General features: G+C 36.0%; 1 protein-coding gene across 1 annotated transcript; it reads left to right on the forward strand.

Moving 5' to 3' along the window:
- The first annotated feature begins 75 nt into the window (after nt 1-75).
- On the forward strand, nt 76-23248 carry LOC121375222 (protein SGT1 homolog). Its single transcript, XM_041502536.1, has 11 exons — nt 76-122; nt 212-260; nt 7520-7610; nt 9379-9448; nt 10685-10755; nt 13819-13975; nt 14932-15028; nt 15787-15894; nt 17929-18019; nt 20487-20665; nt 21491-23248. The coding sequence occupies exons 1-11, from the start codon at nt 106-108 to the stop codon at nt 21596-21598; spliced, it is 1038 nt and encodes a 345-aa protein (XP_041358470.1). The 5' UTR covers nt 76-105; the 3' UTR covers nt 21599-23248.
- The last annotated feature ends 578 nt before the right edge of the window (nt 23249-23826 follow it).

Consider the following 23826-nt stretch of genomic DNA (forward strand, 5'->3'; position numbering starts at 1 on the left):
GTAGTAAATTCTAAGGACGAAGTTTTATCTGTTCTTTGGAATGTTTTTCTTTTAGTCTCAATAAATGGGAGATAACTCGTTTTGCCGTCTTGAAGTTTCTAGAAAATGGCGGATATATTTAGGTTTGGATTGTGTTTGTTAACATTTAATATAATATTTTACGCGTTTTGTTAATTTAGCTGTTGTTATAATTTTGTATTTTTAATTTCAGTAAAGCAAACGAAGAATTCGTCAACGAGAATTACAAAAGAGCTGTAGAGGTAGGCCAAAACCGTATTCAGTTTTGTGTCTTCTTAGTTGTTATGCCAACTTTATGATATAGTGGTATTTATAATATTTCAAAATATTGGACTCGAGTACTTGAGGGTCAAACTTGACCCAGACCCGAGTACCCGACACATACTACTAGATGATAATATGACTAAGGAATAAAGTCAAATAGCATTATACATCTTAGTTCATCAAGATTAACCTTGTGCGCAAGCACAACACTGTCAACAGTGAGGTTTATCCTGCCTAGCCATTAAGCCATTAGCATTTCTGAACGGTTCCGAGGAATTTTGCTTGGAACAAATTGCGGTCAAAATAACGACTACCATCACGTTTTCACACACTAATCGTCTATTGTAATCTATTTTGAGCTCATGGAGACCAAGAAATACTTACTTTGAAACAATCTTCACTTTGAATTAAAGGTAAAAAATCCAACTGGTTTTTTTTTCACCGAGCGGATTCTAGCAATTCATTCCGAGCAAAATTCCTCGGAACCGTTCAGAAATGCTAATGGCTTAATGGTTAGGCAGGATAAACCTTAACAAATTGATGTAATAATCAATGAAATTATTTATTAATTAATGTTTGAATGATTTTGATTGTGAACACAAGTCGCAGCATTTCATAATGGAAATATCTTGACACATATCTCTTTGACTAAATCATTTATAGTTATAATGTTAAAAATGAACATAAATACAGGAACAGATTTATTCCTAATGTTTCAGAGCAATTTGGACTATGTTTGAAACATTCATATAAATGATAAATCGATGATCGTCTTCATTGACGAAAGTCAAAACTATAACAGCAATCAAAAGAAACAAACGTTTTGCCATGTATAATGTGCCTATGTTTGAACTATTAATAAATGTGGGTTTATTGTCAGTGTCATATTGAATTGGTATGTCCATTATTCTGACATGTGATAAACTTTGAAAAATTTTCCCACACAAAGAGCTGGCTTCCCGGGGCAGACTTCACAGATGTAACGGGATTCCCGTCTCGTACCGGCCTTTGTGCACACTCGGCAAGGTTTGGTAGGTCGCTCTTTCTTCTCTGTGGGAGGCAGTGGTGCAAGGTAATGGAATGTCTCATTTACTGGAGCCTGGGAATGTGCTGGGCCGTGGTCACGTAATTTGTCATAGACATCACCAAGCAGGTGAATTGTGACCAGGTCACGAAATTTTAATAGCTTCATCTGCTCTCTGTTGTTTGCGTTGTACAGGATGTGGGCATTTAGAAGAAACACTTCTAGGATATGCAGGACAATCTTCTTATACCACCGGATTGTCTTGCGCAGCGCCAAGTAGTAAGACAGCATTTGATCTGACCTGTCTACTCCAGCCATGCCATTGTTGTAATCTCAGACTGTGTTCGGTTTTCTTGACAGCTTGTCATTCCGATTTCTAACATCAACCATCTCAGTTCGATGCATGTTGTTGATTGTAAGAACTTCGCGTTTGTCTTTCTTTTGCAAACTACCACTGATTCAGACCGCTTCCAAAATGTTCCCCCTTCTTCAACTTCTGTTTGATTAAATCTTTTGGATTTTCTTTTCTGTCAAATCGCAGAGTTCCACAAAGATAGGTTGATCGGTTTGTCATCTTCTTCACCAGACTCACAGAATTGTAATAATTATCTGTGTACACCACATGGCCTTTGTCTAGGTAGCCGTCCAAGAGGTCTAGAACAGTTGCAGCAGCTTGACCATAGCCGTCATCATCAGTTAGGTGGACGCCACTGTATACCTGAATCTTCAGAATAGTGCCTCGAGGCTCGCACAGTTCATAGAGTTTGATTCCATATTTATGACATTTATTCTTGATATACTGCCACGTCAGAGTACCATGGACTCATCAGTAGAGAGATCTTTCTCTGGATAGTAAATAGCCGGCATGACATCGTTGAAATGATCCAGAACAGTGCGTGTCTTAAACAGGTGATCAGCATTATGTTGATCATTGTCTGCAAAATGCCAGAAATGCAAAAGTAGTTGGAAACGGTTGCGGTTCATGACACCACCAAAAAATGGCGAACTGTATAGAACATCAGTACTCCAGTAGTGTTGTATAGTAGGCAAGGTTTTTGGACCCATGTGAAGCAACAATGTAATGAACTGCTTCATTTCCTTAGCATCTGTGTCCTTCCAAGATTTCAAATGTGATTCTTTTCTTAAAGGACGTTGCTTGTTTATTTCCACTGCAGCATATCGATTTGTTTCTGTAACCATTTTATCTATCAACTGTGGTGTCAGAAATAAATCAAAATATGCACCGGGTGATGTATCCTTTATGTCCATTCTAAGACCAGAGTTTTCAGTTTTCATTGAAACAAAATTGCAGCTCTACCTTGACCACGATATCGCACACTTCGACCTCTAGCTGGTGTAACTGCACCACACCCACCACGGCCATCACCGCTTCAAGGAGTTCCACGACCACGAGGTCCTCGAGTGCAAACACCACAAAATCTGATCGTGTTGCCGGTTGTACCCCATTGTCACTTGAAAAATATGAGTCTGATGAAATCATTGTATCACCTTCTTCACTGCTCAATTAGTATCAAGATCTAGTGAATCAGTATCACTAATATCCATATCAGGATCATCACTTTCCTCATCTGTTTCCATCATCAAAGCAGCAATTTGCTCAGCAGAAAGGTTTCTAGTCGCCATTTTGGAAAGTAGCAAGTACTGAGTATCAAAATTACGTAACAAAAACCAATGATGCAATAAAATCTGGGAGGTACGTGACTCGTAGCTGGCAAATACAATACAGTGATTGCATAATGTTGCCAGACTACGACTCGTACTTGGCATACCAAATAAAAATGTTATATTTCATTGCCAGCTACGAGTAATTTCGTGTCACACGCTCTTCCATAAACGTACTAAGTAATATGCATAAAATAACTTAGAAATAAGATTTATGGGTAAATAAAGGAAATGCATATCTTCATATGACTTGGCAAACTGGACCAGCCGCCATTTTGTTTATGGCACTCAACGTGTTAGAGCCTTGATATAGAGGGGTACAGGTCAAACTCTTTCCATCATGAGCTATTGGATGTCAAACATTTGGCAATTTTGACATACTCTTAGAGAGGGAACCTGCTCCGTTAAGGTCGACGACAGTCAGTGTCACTTTTCGCACCCTTGTTTTGGTTTCGTACTCAATAAATATAATATATCTTACCGTCATTTCACTTGAAATCCATATTTCGTAAAAGGTTAAAAAAAATTAATTACAAGATTTTCTTCAAACACATTTAGGTGCATTAGTAATGTTTAAACAAAAAAAAATTCAATAACAATTTGGCATCGGAATTTTTCTAGCGTTCTGAAAACGGAAACATTATGGTTATTATGAGGAGATGCAGTGACATCATTGGAATACTGACGTCATTCAAATTTAAAATTAGCTATATTATTACAGTGTTTCGCCACATTAAAATAAAAACTAGTCTACTAACCTTGACCCCTGTCAAAATTCTATAACACACAAACAATGCTGTTTACATGAGGGTATTTTTCTATTTTTCATAATTCTGCACAAAATATTAAGTTTAAGTTTTAAAAGATGAAATAAATAAAAAGTACCTTTTGTTAAATACAAGGGTCCGAAAAGTGACTGCCGTTGACCTTATTAGCAAGGGATCTTTTGTATGCATCATCCCACAGACAGGACAGCACATACTACAGCCTTTGATATACCAGTCGTGGGGCACTAGCTGGAATGAGAAATAGCCCAATGGGCCCACTGATGGAACGCTGAACATAGATACCAAACCATGCCATTGTAAATGCATTCCACACATTCAATTTTTGTTTTCCCCTCCATGTCTCGTAGCTCTACAATGTAACCGGCAGCAAGCATATGGCAAAATGACGTTAAAATATACTTAAATCAGGCATTGAAATAAGTCGAGAACGGTCATTCAGGTTACCGGGAGGTTACCACATGCAAGAAAAGCAAGAACGGTCGTTTCGTTTCCGAACTTAAACCAGGCAATGCATTCCGGACTTTTGCATTTCATTTTCTCGTAAGGAATTGCATCGATGTTCGCACACATTTGTGCAATTGCAAGCAATTATAGTCATCCACGTTTAAGCAGTGTCCACTAGATGAATTTACTTCCGCGTTTCGTTTTCTCGTATGAAATTGCACCGATGTTCGTATACAGTTGTGCAATTTCAAGCAATTTCGACAATCTACGTTTAAGCAATGCCCACTAGATAAATTTACTGCCGGAATTCATTTCTCATACCAATGTGGTAACCTGTTACCATAGGTTACCAGGCTATATTTTGTGGTAACCTGTAAATGGGTTACCAGACAAAATGCTTATTTCGATGCCTGTTAAATGAGAGTGCTCTTCCTTGTACAGGTACTTGAGTCCTGTAAACAGACTGAAGTCTTGCTAGACTCTGCCCGTGCCCGAGTACTCGAGTACTCGTGGAGACCCTAATTTATAATAAATATAAATAATATTACCAGTGAAACAAAACAGAAAGGCAGCAATCTTTGTCAATTATGTCATGGATTTTTGACATTGTTATTTAAATAAATAATTACAGGGCTAACCCTGGGTTGCTATTTTTATTCGCCAAAACATTTGCCTATCTTCAATTTCTTTCACCAGTCTATAGTCCGTCCCACAGGGAATACCTTTTTTCATGCTATGGAATTTACTACAAATTATTTATGTCTGAGCCTATTGATTTGTAAATTGCACACAAAAATAGTATATTTTTGTTATTTCCAAAATACTTTTGCATTTCTTCTTACATGTACTCACAAAAAACATGTTTATAGAATGATGGCACGGACTATAAATATGTATTCGCCAATTACATATTGGCATTTCAGTCTAAAGTTGTTGTTTTTTTAATCTTGTGTTTTATGATAATAACGTATATATGCTAAAATGTACTTATACATGTAGTTGTACGGGATTGTTTTAGTGGGTCTATTTTTTACTCATCTAATAGTGGAATGCTGCTGTTTAGGGCGGGCCATAGTTCAGTGGAAAAGTGCTTGTCTGATGCATGGTTGGTCTAGGATCGATCCCCGTTGATGGGCCCATTGAGCTATTTCTTGTTCAAGTCTGTGCACCACGACTGGCATATACATATACATATAGATATATATATATAGATATATATATATGTATATGTATATGTATATGTATATGTGTATGTGTATGTGTATGTGTATGTGTATGTGTATGTGTATATGTATATGTCTATATGTGTATGTATATGTGTGTGTGTGTGTGTGTGTGTGTGTGTGTGTGTGTGTGTGTGTGTGTGTGTGTGTGTGTGTGTGTGAGTGTGTGTGTGTGTGTGTGTGTATGTATATGTGTGTATATATAGATATATATATATAAAAGAGTCGGTTTTACTTTTTGTACATATGTATGCATCAGATAACAACATAAATTGTATGTTTCTCTGCTATTTGAAATAAATATATTTGATCCGATTTTCATGTTCCCCCCAAGATTTACCGGACTAAGATATGCACTATGCAATGTCATATATATTTGCACCTCAAGTGTGAAATGTTAAGTACATAATGTTTACATATTTAATAACCTAATGAGTTGTATCATTCAGTATGTTTCGGGGTATGTGTTTTTATTACAATAAAAAAAAAATATAACACATTAATATTTATAGTTTTAAAGTGATAAAAGGAGTTATGTACAATTACAATTTTTAAAAAAAAAATTATTTTCTTTTCTGCTTTATATAACAATAAAAATCTAGCCTGTGCCACCCCATTAGAGACTGTGCTACCACTCCAGATATTGTTCCTATGCCACGGGCCCATAGGCTAACTATGGGCTTGTATCTTTAATCTCGTTGGTAATAAAAATACATGTCTATAGAAACATAATATATATATTTTTTAAAATGACCAGACTGGCTATGTTTTATTTTATAAATAAAAGTTAAATAAATAAATATATATTTTTCTTTTTTAAAGTATTAACTCATGACAATACCACTCCCTACCCCATAACATTGTTTTGTAACACATCCCATGCATGATGATACCCCCCCCCCCCCCACACACACACACACTTATAACTTCTCTTAATACTGAATACTGTTCAGTTGTTTTGGTGTCCAACTCTAGATTATATCCAGTCACCCAAAATAAAGACAAAAAAACCCTCTAAAGTTATATGTTATTGCTATCAAAACACTGGCATGCGACTGTCTTTCACAACTTGAATGTTTCTCGCCAACTTGCTCCAAGAGTTTTGTATTTCTTTGCAAGGGATGGAGGGATGTATCATGTTGGTGCTGATCTTATATCAGAAAAAAAGAAAGAAATGTTTTATTTAATGACGCACTCAACACATTATATTTATGGTTATATGGCGTCAGACATATGGTTAAGGACCACACAAATATTGAGAGCGGAAACCCGCTGTCGCCACTTCATGGGCTACTCTTTTCGATTAGCAGCAAGGGATCTTTTATATGCACCATCCCACAGACAGGGTAGTACATACCATGGCCTTTGATATACCAGTCGTGGTGCACTGGCTGGAACAAGAAATAGCCCAATGGGCCCACCAACGGAGATTGATCCCACACTGACTTCACATTGAGCGAGTGCTGTACCACTGGGCTACCTCTCGCCCCCGATCTTATATCAGAAGACATTGCACCAATAAATTATAATTTCCCCATTGAATATGTTTAAAATAAACTTTGAAAGTTTTAACTAATAATGATTGTAACTATATGTAACTATATGTATTCCTCACCAACACACCCACTTTGTGAAAATTAACTCAACCAAGTGACCTAGATTTTACAATATTGACTTGGTATAGCAAAACACTCGAAACATGACTAATAAAAAGTAAAACTTGTGGTAACTTGTAATCAAACATTTAGTATCAACAATGCAATGTGTCTTAAACAGTATTTCATATTATTTGATAGCATTTTGCAGCTTTATGACAAGCAGCTGACAATTAGACTGGCCATGCAGACATGCAAATGATGCATATTCATACCACAAGGCAGATCAATTGAACAAAACTGGTTGAAAGCATGTTTGGTTACTAAAAATAGAGATGAAAAACAAAAAAATCTTTCACAATTTTTTTTCTCTCCACAATTGCCAACTGTGGTGAATGAGAGCACGAGCCCTGAATTATTTATTTGTTTTAATATTTTGTGTTTATGTTTTAATAAGCTATGCTGGTTTTGTTTTTCTAGTTGTACACAGAAGCCATTGATGCAGATGGAAGTAGAGACGAATTCTTCTGTAGTCGAGCTCAGGCTCACATAAAGCTTGAGAATTTTAATGGTAACTGTATTGTTTATTAACATGAGTTGATTCAGGGGTGTATCCCACCCTCATTTTTGTAGAATCTCTTGAAAATATACCATATTTTTCGGCATATAAACTGCTACTTTATTACTGTGAATTGCAAGGTGCGGTTTATAAAATGGTGCAGTTTATTTATGAATTGTACAGTAACCGCTGTGGGTATAAACCGTACCTCTTTTTTTTTTTTTCATTCTCATAATAATAATATAGTATTCCAAATGACTGGGACTGAAGTATTACGATGGAATGGCTCTTTATTAATAGTCTAGTCAGGCTAGAAACAATACAACACTTGTGTATTGTTATACTTATGGTGTCAAAAACAGACTTGACCGCAAAATTTCTTAGTTTGATTTCTGTAACATTTATTGTTAGTAGTGCATCAGATGTGTTTGTCTGATGTTTTAAAATGAAGTAACGAATTAACTCGCCTCATATTATACAAAGTAATGTTGTTATAGTTTGTAGCAACTACACCCAAATACATATTCTGTACTCCAGATAAAAAGCCTGTGGCAGCCTAAACAATGTCACATGACACAATTACAATGTCATGGCCATTTACGGCCACTTGCAAAAGCTGGACCTCCTTAACAATGACATCAAAACAGTTTCTTGATCTCTTTAGCGCCTCTGTTTGTTACCTGTTTGTAATGTTTTTAATTAATATATCAGAATTTTAAGTGCAGTACGAAGCTTGCGAATTACAATCTCATTATCAGAGTACCTGTAATGTTTGTATTAAATGTCGACATTCGCAATCTAATTAGCTCGCTAATTTATACAGGGCATAACGTTGTTGTATTTCATTATATTTCAAGTAATTATATATATAATAACTATATAATTCTCGGCAAATATTTTTTTTAAAAAGGCAGTCGTTTAAAAGTTATAAAACAATGTTGTAACTGTAAACGACTGACAGGACCGTGCTTAGTTTTGGTTCACTTCCACTGGCTTATATATCGAGCTTGACCAGGCCTCGTTTGAATATGTAATTTTTGCACACAGCACACTAGTTAGGTTACAGAGAAACACGTGTAATCAAGTGAGTACTAGTAATTTTTACTTGGGCACTTTTTTTTATTCACACTTTGTAATCGTACTGGAATAATAAAATGTTGTCATGTATTTTTTTCTTCTTTGCAACTAATCCAATATTACGAACAATGCATTACCAAATTCTTGTTCATATTTTCGTAAAAATAGCGGGGTTTGTCAACAATGTCTTTTGTATACAAAACTTACCCCTTATGTGAAATGAAACTTAAAGCCACACAATCAACAATTAATTATTGTTTGAATTTAAGGAAGAATGGATCTCTTTATTATTATTAAATACAAACAATAATTAACTGTAATTAAGTTTGTGGCTTTAATTTAACCGCAGCTTATTTAAAGGTGCGGTTTATGTACAGACGAAGGTCGGAACTTGGTCTAAAAACAAGGGGTGTGGTTTATACACCAGTGCGTGTAATAGGCCGGAAAATATGGTACTATTAAAAAACAACAGAATCCACATGTAGCTACAAAAGGTGTCCTCTCTCTCCCCCACCCCCATTTTCAAGTTTCCTAGAACACCATTATTTTTGCAGTCTTTCTGAACTTAATGTTTTGTAATGCACTTTCATCTTTGTTTTTTAAAACTTGTATTTACTCTAAAAACAGACAAATGTGTAAGTTTACACGTGTACTTTTAGTCTTTAAATGAAAGTTAATGCACAATATTTTTTGAAATTTTCAGAAGCGAAAGAAGACTGCTGCACAGCTTTGTCTTTAAATTCCAAATCATCTAAAGCAACATTGAGGAAAGGGTAATATTATCACCACTTGAATCAGTTGTGGTTTAATCTTCCTGAATATTTTGTGTAATATCCATTTTCCACAATCAATATTATTTACAATTAATGTAACCCTCATCCCCACATTACCAAAGTTAGACGGGTGGCCAAGATGTTGAATTGCAACCGTTTTATCAGTTTTGATTTCTACATATTATCAGACTACGAAATTAGCAGGTTTTATAACTAGCCCAGATTATAACCATCTGTTGTTTTACAAATAATTTACATGGATCTGTAGTCGGTCTCTCTGTATTTGTTTACTAGTTTTAATTGGCCTGTGAGCTTAGTATCAGGTGCAGTTTTTTCATGTTGTATTTCTACCCTGATTAAAGTACATGTATAGTACAGTGTTGTGTATACTGTTAATCAAGGACTTGTTGATCATTGTACCATCTGGCTGCAACCCTCGGTAGATTAATTCCAATTTCAATGAAACTTCTAAGAGGATAAATATTTTTGAAGCTATCTTAGTGCTATGATATTGATGTCACTACATCATACACTATAGCCGATGACAGTTTTACGATATCGTAGTGCTAAGATATTGATGTCACTACATCATACACTATAGCCGATGACAGTTCTACGATATCTTAGTGCTAAGATATTGATGTCACTACATCATACACTATAGCCGATGAGTTTTACGATATCGTAGTGCTATGATATTGATGTCACTACATCATACACTATAGCCGATGACAGTTTTACGATATCGTAGTGCTAAGATAGCTTCGAAAATATATGGGTCTTGCGTCATAAAGTAAGATACAAATGAATTAATTCTCTTTGTCTGAATTAGCTTTACGCTGTGTTTTATTTTGCTGGGTTGTCCTTAAATATCCATCTGGTCATTCATTGTCAGAATCTGTATAGTACATATATGATACAGTTACAGGGCTGCATAAATTGGAAATTAATGGGTTATTCAAATTATTTTGCATAACCCATTTTCAAAATAATATAAAGAAATTTCATAATTTACTAATGTAAAAGTTCATATAATGAAATAAAATCATTATTTTATTTAAAAAAATTAATTAAATGCATAAAATTCAGTTGTTTTCATCTCAGCTTTTTAATTACTATGATGAGCAAAATATAATATACCACTGTACAGATATTGCACAAACAGCAAATAGATTTATTTGTGCAGCCCTGTAGTTAACAATTAATAAATCTATTAAATGTGTTTTGTCTTTGCAGTGTTGCCTTATTTAACTTAGAAGATTACCAAAGTGCTTTGGATGCATTTAAAGAAGGGCAGAAATTGAATGGTAAGTTCAGCATGTGCTCCAATTAGTAGGAATGAACACTTTCTATTAAACTCATCATTGACCAAAAGGTTTGTTAAATTATTTTTATCCCACTGCCCCATTTTGTTCTTGATCGGGCAACTCCTCTTTCAACTTCTTTCGTTGCCCACCTCCACATCCCAGTCATTTTCAGATTAGTGTTTCTAGCTCATAGAAAGGTTGTTTCCCTCTTTCTCTATCCACCACAGCATTTAGTATTTACTGGTCATGACTTTCTAGTTGGAAAATCTTTCAACTGTTTTCTCTTTTGCCAGTATCTTGCACAACTGTTTTTACCATCATTTCTTCTTGTCTTAATGGGCTAGATGTGGCCCAGAGGTAAAGCTCTCGCTCGATGCGCAGTCGGTCTGGGATCGATCCCCATCAGTGGGCCCATTGGGCTATTTCTCGTTCCAGCCAGTGCACCACGACTGGTATATCAAAGGCTGTGGTATGTGCTATCCTGTCTGTGGGATGGTTATATTATTAATTTAAGGATAATGGAAAAATACATTTTACATATGAAAATACAGTCGAGCACCGTTGTGTCGATATCGTGGGGACCGCACATAAATATCGAGTTAACCAAATATCGACTACATTTAGTCAAGTATGTAAATAAAGAAATTACAAACAAAAGATGTCAAATTTAAAAATAAAATATAATTTATTTGTTTAAATCAAATCAAGAATTTCATTTAATTTCACAATAACATAATGTAACACAAAGAAAAATGTTCTGAAATTAATAATAACAATTAATCAATAAACCAATCAATAATACTAATGTGCGCAAGCCTACTGAATCTGTTAAAAGTTTTTATAAATTGTGAAATTAAAATGACTGGATATGGAGACAATTAAACAAAAAATTACTAAATAAATTTTAACATATTATAATAAAGGATTAAGAACAAAATGCAATTATACAAACTGGAAGAACAAATAACAATCACAACTATCACAACACTTAATTCACAAAGTCTGTTAATAATGTCTGTCGCGCATTAGAACAAGGCATGAAAGCTACTGAGCTTAGAAAGTTTGTTAAGTCCCCAATAGCACGGACGGGATTTCCATTGGAATCTCCGCTGTCCACAAATCGAGTTAATAACTCCAGTGCCTCTGTTGCTGACGTCAACGATAGCGGGGGAAGATCAGCAGTGTCGTCATTTTCCATATCACTCTCTGGCTCTGGTTCTGCTACAACAGGGTTCCGGGCAGCCAACATCTCTTCAACAATGCTGTCGTCGGACATGGGAGCACAGGTGACCAGGCTGTCATCGGCACGTGCATATTCCATTAAAGTCACACCATTGGTTACTAGGTGTGACAAGGAAACGTCGTCGTCGGGGTCACTTTCATACTCCGGATCGGCTGACTCAGTTGTATTAATGAAGCATGCATGGCGGAAACAGTGGTTAATTGTCCCTACTGAGATACGTTATCCCACACAAGGTTTAAAAATCAGAGGGCATCCAAAACCGAAAGTTTAACTTCAGGTTTTTTTCTATGGCGGTAAGGTGTCTGAAAATATTATGTTTTCGATAGTGCACTTTTAGATTTTGAATAATACCCTGATCCATTGGTTGAGTATGACTCGTGGTGTTTGGGGCGAGAATATCAGTTCTACATTGGTAAGACCAGTGACATGAGGGTGGGCGGGGCGGTTATCAACAATCATTGTGATTTTTCGTCCTTGTCTACGAAATGTTTTGTCAATTTTAAAAAGCCATTCTTTAAAAATATCACATGTCATCCATGCTTTCTTGTTGGCCAGGTACTCAGTGGGTAGTGATTTGACATTTTTAAAACAACGTTACAATATATCGACTCAAGCAAGATCGACACAACGGTGCTCAACTGTATATATGAAAATGAGGATTAATTTCTTACTTTCAAACTACATGTATTATAGAAAGGAAATCAATATTTGTTAACAACACTCAGCACATGTTAAACTATGACTACTTCTTATCTAACCTACTGGTTATTTTGATACTGAATCCATCGAAGTGTGGGACATAGCCCATAGCTTGTTTGTGTGTAGTCGGTCTATAATCAATCCCTGTTGGTGGGCACATTGAACTTTTCTTGTTCCAGCCATTGACCCGCAACTGGTATAACCAGTAGGCTGGGATATGTACTATGTTTGTACAATGGTGTATATTTTATAAATTGCTGCTGATCAGAATGATTAGTCCATGGAGTAGTGGCAGCAGCTTTCCTCTCTCATTACCAAAGGTCGGACTCCATATGACCATAATTAAAAATGTATGGAGTGCATCATTAAATAAAACATTTATTTCTCAATCTATTTAGGGTAATTAATCCTATGACCCACTGCACATCAGACAAACAAATGCTGTACCACTGATTTTCATTCTGGCCCTGTATTTTGATAGCCACGACTGTTATCCTGTCTGTGGGATGGTGCATATAAAAGATTGCTTTGCTGCTATGGAAAACTGTAGTGGGTTTCCTCTCTAAGACTATGTGTAAAAATTAGAGCTGGGTGGTATTGAAATTTCATGTTCGGTATCAGTATTGGTATTCTGAGGGTTATTTACCTCTGTATCGGTAGAGTATTCTATATTTATACGATACCAATACCGATATCGAGCAGTATTTTCGATATACTCAGCTTTAAATGCATGATCGAGTTAAGTCTCACCCACTAATTTCATCTAAATAAAATTAAATTCCATACACAAAACCCTCATCTCTCTTCTTTTCAGCTATTTTACATTCGTCAGATATATTGTTAGTGCTTTACTAAATGGCGAGAAACATTTTTCAATACCGAAATTTCGGTATTTTATATTTGCTCATAATGGTAAATCGGTATCAGCATGATACCAATACCTGACGATATACCATATACTGCACAGCTCTAGTAAAAATTACCAAATGTTTGACATCCAATAGTCGATGATTAATTAATCAGTGTGCTCTAGTGTTGTCATTAAACAAAGCAAACTTTGCCTATATCTTGATGGAGGTTTTCAGATTTACTGTTTACACACTGAATGCTTCATTTTCCAGAGACTGACAGTTCTTATGACAGCTGGATAAAAAAGTGTGAAGAGAAGATGAAATCCTTGTCCATGGGTGACGACAGTATTAAACTCCAAAGCCAGGTGCCTGTACCCAGTGAGCCTCCGACGGAACATAAACCAGTGCCAATTCTACCCAGTGTCAGGTGAAGACCTGATTATTCTTCCATCCCTAGTTATGCAAGACAAGACAGGCGTATTCCATGACTTCAGGCCATACAGAATAAATCTTATCTTTTATATACTATGACATCATTGCATTTAACATGAGGAGTGTTACAACATTCTAAACTGACTGCGAGTGTGTTATGTATTGTGATTGGTTAATTACATTCTTTTTCCGGGATCAAATGAAAATAACACCCAGAAAGCTAATAGCGTCATTAGAAAGTGACGTCATTAGCAATTGGAACAGGCGAAGTTGACGATTCAAGGGTCTTCAGTTAGATTGTTGCCAGGTATTATTTTCAAGAAATACCAAATATACAGTTAGTTCCGTCGAAAATCGATTCACTTTACAATGGACACAACCATATGGTGTTTTAAGATTTGCGGGTGTTATTATCTATTTGATGCTCACAAATGTTTCATTTTTCACCTCAGGCTAACGCCTTCGGTCAAAAATGACATTTGCGGGACATTTAATTTCATGGAATTCTTGTATTAAGTTTTTATTGAGCCAGTATTTTGCTGATGTTGAGATGCTGTACATTATAGGATCTATCCCCATCTGTAGACCTGTTTGTACGTCTGTGAGTTGTATGTTGAGATATAATAGGTGCTATTTTGTATATGGGAAAATGCTTACTAAAAATAAAATATAAAAACAATCTTGCTGTTGATTAAAAAAAAGACATTTTAGTTGAAACAGTGTGTTTCTTTTTATCCACTCTAGACATTAATAACATAATGACCCTATGGTAAATATCTAAGAACTATTTATTAAATAATGTACTGTGGTATCAATAAAAAAACCCATTTCTTTTTTCAATTATGTGAAAACCAGTTCATATACTAACAGTAACCCATATGACATTTGGGACATAAATTGCCGGATTATGAAATATTGATTTGTATGTATATATATTTTTTTATTCACCAGGCATGATTGGTACCAAACCCCAACACATGTTGTTATTACTGTTTTGCTGAAGAATGTCAACAAGGACAGCTTAGTTTGTGATATCCAAGAAAATAGTGTAAGTATTGCATGATTGTACACTGAAACATATTTCTTGACATGTGCTTTATTAATATTCAGCATTTTCTTTCCCCCTTGGTGTTATATTTATCATTATCTATAAAAAAAAACCCTCAACTTTCCATTGTGTTTCATAATTAGGTCAAAGTGACATTCTTTGTATGCACCATTGATCATCAAGGGGTGGGACGTGGCCCATTGGTAAAGTGCTCGTATGATGTGCGGTCAGTCTAGGATTGATCCCCATCGGTTTTTCCCATTGGGCTATTTTCTCATTCCAACCAGTGCACCACGACTGGTGTATCAAAGGCAGTGGCATATGCTATCCTGTCTGTGGGATAGTCATATAAAAGATCCCTTGCTACTAATGGAAAAATATAGTGGGTTTCCTCTCTAAGACTATATGTCAAATTAACAAATGTTTGACATCCAGTATCTGATGATTAATAAATCTGTGCTCTAGTGGTGGTGTTAAGCAAAACAAACTTTAACCATTGATCATCAAAGGAAATTTGTTGGGTGCACTTGTTTTTTTTATTTAGCATCTGCCATAGCATACTTGTTAGATCTGACACTTTTGTCACAATGTAAACTATCAACCTTTCGGTTTTTTTGAGTGCTAAGAAGTTGTATTACTAACAAATATGTTAGACATTTAATAGATGTACTTCAAAATGTGCTAGTATTGTCGTTAAACAACTATTCCTTTCCTTTCATTTCCATTGTCCTGACATTTGTCTTGTGTTTAATCTTCAGTTAAGTGTGATAGTGAAAAGACCGGATCTGGAGGATTACAGTCTCCAGTTGCATCTCGCCCACACTGTTGTACCACAACAGTCAACATACAAAGTCACACCTTCTAAGGTAATTACTTATATGTATATGATGTACATACAAAATGCATTATTAGGACATAGAAAACTGATCTGTTTGCTTGTCCCCTAGTACAAAACATATATAGGACTCAAGTAGTCATGACACTTGTATACTGGCCTCAGTGTTGTAGTGGTTAAGCCATCAGACTTAAGGATAGTAGATACTGGACTCCCATCCCAGTAATACCGGCGTCGGTGGCGTCGTGGCAGGCCATCGGTCTACAGGCTGGTAGGTACTGGGTTCGGATCCCAGTTGAGGCATGGGATTTTTAATCCAGATACCGACTCCAAACCCTGAGTGAGTGCTCCGCAAGGCTCAATGGGTAGGTGTAAACCACTTGCACCGACCAGTGGTCTATAACTGGTTCAACAAAAGCCATGGTTTGTGCTATCCTGCCTGTGGGAAGCGCAAATAAAAGATCCCTTGCTGCTAATCGGAAGAGTAGCCCATGTAGTGGCGACAGCAGGTTTCCTCTCAAAATCTGTGTGGTCCTTAACCATATGTCTGACACCATATAACCGTAAATAAAATGTGTTGAGTGCGTCGTTAAATAAAACATTTCTTTCTTTCTTTCTTTCCCATCCCAGTACTGGCTCTTACCCGGAGTAAGTTTAATGATGCTGTGGGTAGGTATGAGACCACTACACAACGTTTCTCACTAAGCACTAACCCAGATAGCTGAGGCGTATGATGAGGATAGTGTGCTTGAAACTTAATTGATAATAAGCATGAAAATAAAGTATAAATAAAATGGCAGTTGTAAATAATATAATTAGGACTGTTCCAGAGTTGATTAGGTGTTGAGAGTCGACATCATTATTATTTTGTGAAGGATTGGTCTACTGCATTGTTTTCTCTGTGTACTTCATTTAAATAGACTTTTATGAGGGGCGAGTGTAAAAAATACAGCCTCCTGTCTACCCTATGTGATCAGTAACATCTAGTACGGTAACCATTTATATGTTGGTATTTCTTTTGAATTGTGGGATGTAGGCCAGTGGTAAAGTGCTCACCTACTGCATTATCAGTCGGGGATTGATCCCCATCAGTGGGCCCATTTGGCTAGTTCTCATTTTGAGACAGTGCTTCACAACCACGAGCGTAGGATGGTGCCAAAAAGTGTGTGTGTGTGTGGGGGGGGGGGGGGGGGGGGGGCACATTTTTATATTTACACACTTTTACACTATTATAAAGCAAATATAAAGCAAAATATCTGAAAAGTGGGGGGAGGGCAAATGCCACCTTGCGCCCCCCCCCCCCCCCCCCCCCCCAGTTCTCTACGCCAGTGATAACTGTTGTATACAAGTGCTTTCCTACCTGTGAGATGGTGCATATAAAAGATCCCTTACTGTTAATCGAAAGTGTAGCCTATGGTTTCCATTGTCATTATCTGTGTGTTCCTTAACTATATGTTTGATGCCATATAACAGAGAAAAAAAAATACTGAGTGCTTTTAAGGATTGTCTGTTATTTCTTTTATGTTCATCGGGGTATCAACCAAAAAAATAATCTGCAAACTCTGTGAATCGGTGAAGCTGTTCTCACATAAGTTTGCAGATGATTTTTTTTTGTTATACCCAAAATGAACGTAAAAGAAATAACAGACAATACTTAAAATTAAATTTGAATCATACTTGTTAAGAATAAAACTAAAACTTCATACTTTATTTTGAATTATTTTTAGTCCATAAACAATAACGCTCAATAAGACAACTTGCCCATATAAAATGACGTCATCAGATATGACCTTACCTGATGACGTAATTTTTACGTTCATCGAGAATTGAACAAACTCCCGTTGCTACATCTGGAACCAATGGGATTACGTTATATTGTAATGAATGTAACGGAAATGTAATTATTGTTAAATTATATGAATTTTTTTCTTTCCTTCTTTCTTTCTTTCCTTTCTTTCTTTCATTCTTTCCTTCTTTCTTTCTTTCTTTCTTTCTTTCATTCTTTCATGTGGATTTTACTGCTGTTGATCTTTATTCTGTTTTCTAAAATAATTCTTTTGTTTAGATTGAAATCAAATTGAAGAAAAGTGAGGGGTTACAATGGACAAAGTTGGAAGGTGATGGACAGAACACTGAAATAAAATCATTCACTCAAGGTCTGGATGTGATTTTAAGCAGGATTTTATGACAGTTGAAATATACAGTACAATAATATATAAACATATGCACACAAACTGGCAAACTCAAAACACACACACATGGTTATAATTTAAGACCTGATTAATAATTTCTTGTTAACAGTTCAGCCATCATTCAAGATTCATTCAGTTTCAGAGAGGATCAACAAAATGTTGAATTTCACATTAATGATTCAGTTTTGAAAAAAATCTGTTTGAACTGAATGATTCTGAAGTCATTTCTGATCTGACTGACATTCCATTTTATAAGAGTTTATTTGAGCACAGTTCAAGGTTTAAGCTTCTCATACATGTATTACTGACTTTATGGTTAGTGAGAGAGACGTTGGTGTCCCCATTGAGCCATTGAAATTCACTGTTAAGTGGGAGCCAGTACCACCTTAAAAACTTGGTACCTTCCAGCCTTCATCGTTCCAGCCAGTGCTCCACAACTGGTGTAACAAAGGCCATGGTATGTACTATCCTGTGTGGGATGGTGCATATAAAAAAATCCCTTGCTGCTAATTGAAAAGAGTAGCCCATGAAGTGGCAACAGCGGGTTTCCTCTCTCTATATCTGTGTGGTTCTTATCCATATGTCTGATGCCATATAACCATAAATAAAATGTGTTCGGTGTGTCATTAAATAAAACATTTCCTTCCTTCCTTCCCAGCCTCCATTTCGATGGCTTAACCACTACACCTCAAAGGCTCATACAATAATATACAATCCTGTTTCTTACCAATGTATAATATTGCAGGCACATACACAGAGTTTTAAAGGGACACGCCCTAATTGTTAACCATTACGCCGTTGTTTTTCGCTACTAAACCCATTTTCTCACAAATAAAATTGCACTTTACTTACATTTTATTATTTAGAATATACATGTACATTTCCATTCACCTGAAGTGTTTTTTTGGTAATCCTGGTAATCCTGGTGTTTGTAATACCACAAAATGCATTTTTCTTATTTCTTAAAAACGCACGTATATTTGAGAAAAAACCATTGAGCAGACAAGGTCTAATTTATTTTTAGAGGGGATCTTCCCGTTACAATGTCACAGACGTTGGTATTCCACGTGACCGTTATCAGTTTGGTTTGGTTTGTTTTCTCGTGCACGGTTTGCGCAATCACCATCCGATTTGTTGTCATTTGCTTGTCGTTCATTTGTGAGGTTTTTCTTCACAGTTCGTAAACATTTTCATTAACGATAAAGTTCAGACAAGTAAGTATCTCAATACAAAACGTTACAAACCCTTAAAACCAATAGTACCCGATGTCGAATAGCAAATGTAGGCTAATTGCGGTTTATATATAAAATGTATTATTTCAAACACTAGTATAGTCATCATGGTCAGTGACGGACTATCATTGTTGTCTTATTCCGATTCAAGTATCTTGATTGCTGCAGCGGCCACTTTCTCAACAGAAGCACCCAAACTCATTCCTTTCTCTGTCCAGGACAGAACAGTTGGAACATGCCCAGGAGAGGTGAAAGGAATGCACCCCAAGTCTGTGTGCACTCTGGGAAATTTGTTGTGACATAGGCATTTCTGTGCTTCGAGCGACATCTACCGGTGACATCAGAATACTAACTTTCAAAATTATTTCAAGTAATTGGGTCACGGGGATTCCCATGGTATTTATCGATATAAAACCTGTTTTTTCATTCTATTTTATAAAAACGTGATCTAAGTGTGTTACAGTTTTGTAAATTAACCAAAATCTTCGTGGACTGAAACTAGGGCATGCGACTTTAAGCTATCGTTTGCAAAATTGCAAAAGGCGAAGTAAACTTGAATTTGGTGAAAGTATTTCTTTAATAATTCACCAAGAAGCTAAGTAGAAAATGCTACCTATTTATAGATCTGCAACCATTTTGGCCGTGTGGCTAATAGAAACTTTTATTTGGCTACAAATTTTCTGACCAAATTCAATAAATTGTAAATAATCTTTTGGTCCAGCTTAAACCCTGCAATGGTACTTGGTAAGCATTCACGGGGCGAGGCTTAACCCAGTGGTACAGTACTCGTTTGATGTGCAATCGTTTGGGATCAATCCCCGTTGGTGGGCCCATTGGGCTATTTCTTGTTCCAGCCAGTGTACCACGACTGGTATATCAAAGGCCGTGGAATGTTCTATCCTGTTTGTGGGATGATGCATATAAAAGATCCCTTGCTACTCATGTGAAAATGTAGCAGGTTTCCTCTTTAAGACTGTTTGTTAAAATTGCCAAATGTTTTGACACCCAATAGGTGATGATTAAAAATCAATGTGCTCTAGTAGTGTCGTTAAACAAAACAAACTTTTTGGGGGAAGTAAGCATTCACATGCTGATGCATAAACATCACTTGCAAGTTCTTTTTTTACTTTTTGTGGTATAGCTAAATATTCCTTAGGTGTTTCTTTTTGTTTATTATTATTTCTTTTATTGCTTACTAGATGCGCAAAGATATCCGTCATCAAGTCACTATACGAGGAACTGGGACAAGCTGGCGAAAGAGGTGGGTGAGGAAGAGAAGAATGAGAAGAAAGAAGGAGACGCTGCATTAAACTCTCTCTTCCAGCAGATTTACTCAGATGGGTCGGATGAGGTCCGGAAAGCCATGATTAAATCTTTTGTAAGTACAGCTTATTCAATCCTTAAATTGTATTAAGTACAGCTTATTCCATCCTTAGATCTTGCTAAGTACAGTTTTTTCCATCCTCGGATGGTTAAATCTTAAGTACAGCTTTTTCCATTCTAGTATGGTTAAATCTTATTAAGTACAGTTTTGTTTTTTCCATCCTCGGATGGTTAAGTCTTTTTACATAGTTTTTTCATCCTCAGATGGTTAAATCTTATTAATTACAGTTTTTTCCATCCTCAGATAGTTAAATCTTTTAACGTACAGCTTTTCCCTATCATTGCCTGTTCCAGACATGAATGCACAGAGGGGGTGGGAAGCTGTTATCTGTGCACACCACACAGTACAGATTTTCAAGCAAACCACCAAACAAAGTAATTTTCAAGCCTCGATTCAAATAAATAGATTCCTGTTAACTTCCTATAGTCCAGTAATTAAGTTTGGATTTCACTGAACCAAAGAAAGAAAAGTTCAGTATCTATTCCTTATACCCCCTACCCGTTCCTCACCCCAAGAACAATAGAAAAGAAAGGAATATAAGTTAGTATTATGACCCAAATGGTCATATCATATGACTCGTATGTCTCGGCCAAATATTTCTGGAAAAATTGGAAGTTGTGTTGAAAATAAACTATCATTAATCTTTTAATGGTAGGTACATGTAAACCAAAAACATTAATCACTAAATTATAAATATTAAAGTAATAATCTTTTAAAATAACAGTCATTAGTAAATTATATGGTGTGTGTGGAAGCCTCCCCCCGCACCCCCCACCGCCCCAGTAATTAATGTAATTAAAATTGCTCTCTTGATTTCAGTATGAATCAGGAGGAACAGTACTTAGTACGAACTGGAATGAAGTGGGAACGGAAAAAGTAGATGTTAAACCACCAGATGGCATGGAGTTCAAGAAGTGGGACAGTTAAAAACAATGTGATTGTTACTTCACCAAGGCCAAGTCTGCAGATCTGTCATTTTATATCTATAGTCCGTCCCGTTCAATCATCCTAGAAAAATAGTTTTTTTGGTAAATAATTTCAGTTTTGTTTGACATAAGAAACGTAAAAGTGTTTTGGAAATGCAAAAAAAACCACAACTATTTTTGTGTCCAATTTAGAAAACAGTCGTCTCCGTAATAAATAACTTGTGGTAAATTCCATAACATGAAAAAAGGCATTCCCTGTGGGACGGACTATAGAAAATATCATTTTTATTGTAACCAGTTACGTTGACTCATGAAAGTTATAATTTCTTGTTTCAACTACCGTAATGTGTGCAATTTAATTGATTACAGTTATTTTTAGAATTCACATTAAAATCTAACATTAGTAGAAAAATGGCGTTGAAAGATGGCAAATATTGTTTCATTAACTTATTACACTGTATAGTAGATAACAACAGTGAACAGATAATTGCTTTATTAGTCTGTCCGTCCATTCATATGTTCCACATAGTTTTCCAGACTTTTTTTTTTAATAATGCCTCCAGATATCTAATTGAATTTCATTTTGGTATAGCTTTATCACATAGATTTACTGATCATGTTTGACTTTCATGAAGATTGGCACGTTTTTGACAGAGTTATGGCCTTGAACAGGAGATATGAAAATTTGTTGGGCCTGGTAGGGGACATGTATTGCTTTAGCAGTACTCTGAGAATGCTTGTTTATTAACAGATTGTTACAATATTCAAGGTGTAAAAACTGCCAAAAACCACCAAAAACCACCAACAAGAATAGTGTGTTATAATCGGTTGAATCAAGAAGGACAACGTTACGATTTCACCAACAGGGAATAATCTTTAGAAACTTTCTGCTGAGCTTTAGGACATCATCAGCATTAGAAAATATGCTTATTTTGTGACTGAATTTCCTATTAAACATGGCAACAGTTGGTTGATGTTGTTTACTGTTACGAAATTAGTGTTGATTTTGATTCTCGCATACTGGATTGTTGTCTAATGTATAAGATTACGTTTTTTTCAAGACATATTGGGGCCGAATTTACGAAGCCTATTTTTCATAAAAGCCGGTGTTTAAGCATTGTAAATACATGTAGTTAAATGTGTGTAAGTCCAAAACAGGTTTTGTAAATTTGGCCCATTATTTTTACTGGAAACCGAAAAATTTAATTGATTCACAAAGCCATGACGACTCAAGCGGACAATTCTTAACATGAACTGTAACCAGACAGCATTATGATTGCCTGATTGTGAAGGAGAGACAATTTGGGGAAGTTCCAGAATAGTTCGTATGGGGGTTGTCTGATAGTGGTAGGTCATCACTATTCCTTTATGCATACATGTACATGGTTTCAATTTTAAAAACGATTTAGTAGATGGTTGATATATTCAAATATTGCCTCCCCATGCAGTCAATTCTGGAAAAGCCCAAGAGGGAAAATAAATGAGTAACAATAACACATTTATGTTTATTCATGTTTCACACAGGTCCAATTTCAACATGTAGGCAGTACATATCTTCCAAACCTGTAAATGTGTCCAAATTGAACATAAAGGTTCAGCTTGATGACATTGTGTTTTGTGTATAAAAATAAAGTGATTCTTATTAATGCTACATTAGCGTTATGTTATTATTGAGGATGTCGTCAAGTGGAAAATGTACCTGCTGCTTCATATAATCTGTATAGTTGCTCAGGTTTCCTGTTGCTCTCTTCTGTTTCTGGCCGACTTTACATTTAAGGCGATTCTGTGCACGTTTTCTCATCCATTTCCATATCTGCATTTTTACAAGCAGTATTTTGTTCATGTTCCCGTACAATTAGTACAACAAATTTAGACAAGAAGCTGGCAGTGGACATTCCACATATATACTGAACAAAATAAGAAACTTCCGCTAACTTTGCTTGAACATAACTTGATGAAAACAAACCGGGGGAATAATTGTTATATATGCGTTTAAAGAGTGTTCCATGGTGCATCGTTTGGTGCCAAAATCATGGCCATAGGTTAACAGAAACTGGGAGAAATTTTGACCAAGTGTGGTAGGGGTTAAAAAAAAACCCCACCCATTTAATAACGGGTATGACCACCTCTTGAATTGACCACTGCAGTGCATCGCAGGCGCATAGAATTGACTAAAGTGTTGATTTCTGCCTGTGGAATATTGTTCCATTCCTGAATGAGCACTTGACG

This window comes from Gigantopelta aegis, chromosome 6, assembly GCF_016097555.1.
Source record: "Gigantopelta aegis isolate Gae_Host chromosome 6, Gae_host_genome, whole genome shotgun sequence".
In the NCBI taxonomy this organism is placed as follows: Eukaryota; Metazoa; Mollusca; class Gastropoda; order Neomphalida; family Peltospiridae; genus Gigantopelta; species Gigantopelta aegis.

Bases quoted from the DNA above. Each gene is read 5' to 3' on its own strand.
- LOC121375222 (XM_041502536.1), top strand. The intron at 18,020-20,486 runs GTCTGGATGTGA...ATTGCTTACTAG, and splicing joins AATAAAATCATTCACTCAAG to ATGCGCAAAGATATCCGTCA. The intron at 20,666-21,490 runs GTAAGTACAGCT...TCTTGATTTCAG, and splicing joins AAGCCATGATTAAATCTTTT to TATGAATCAGGAGGAACAGT.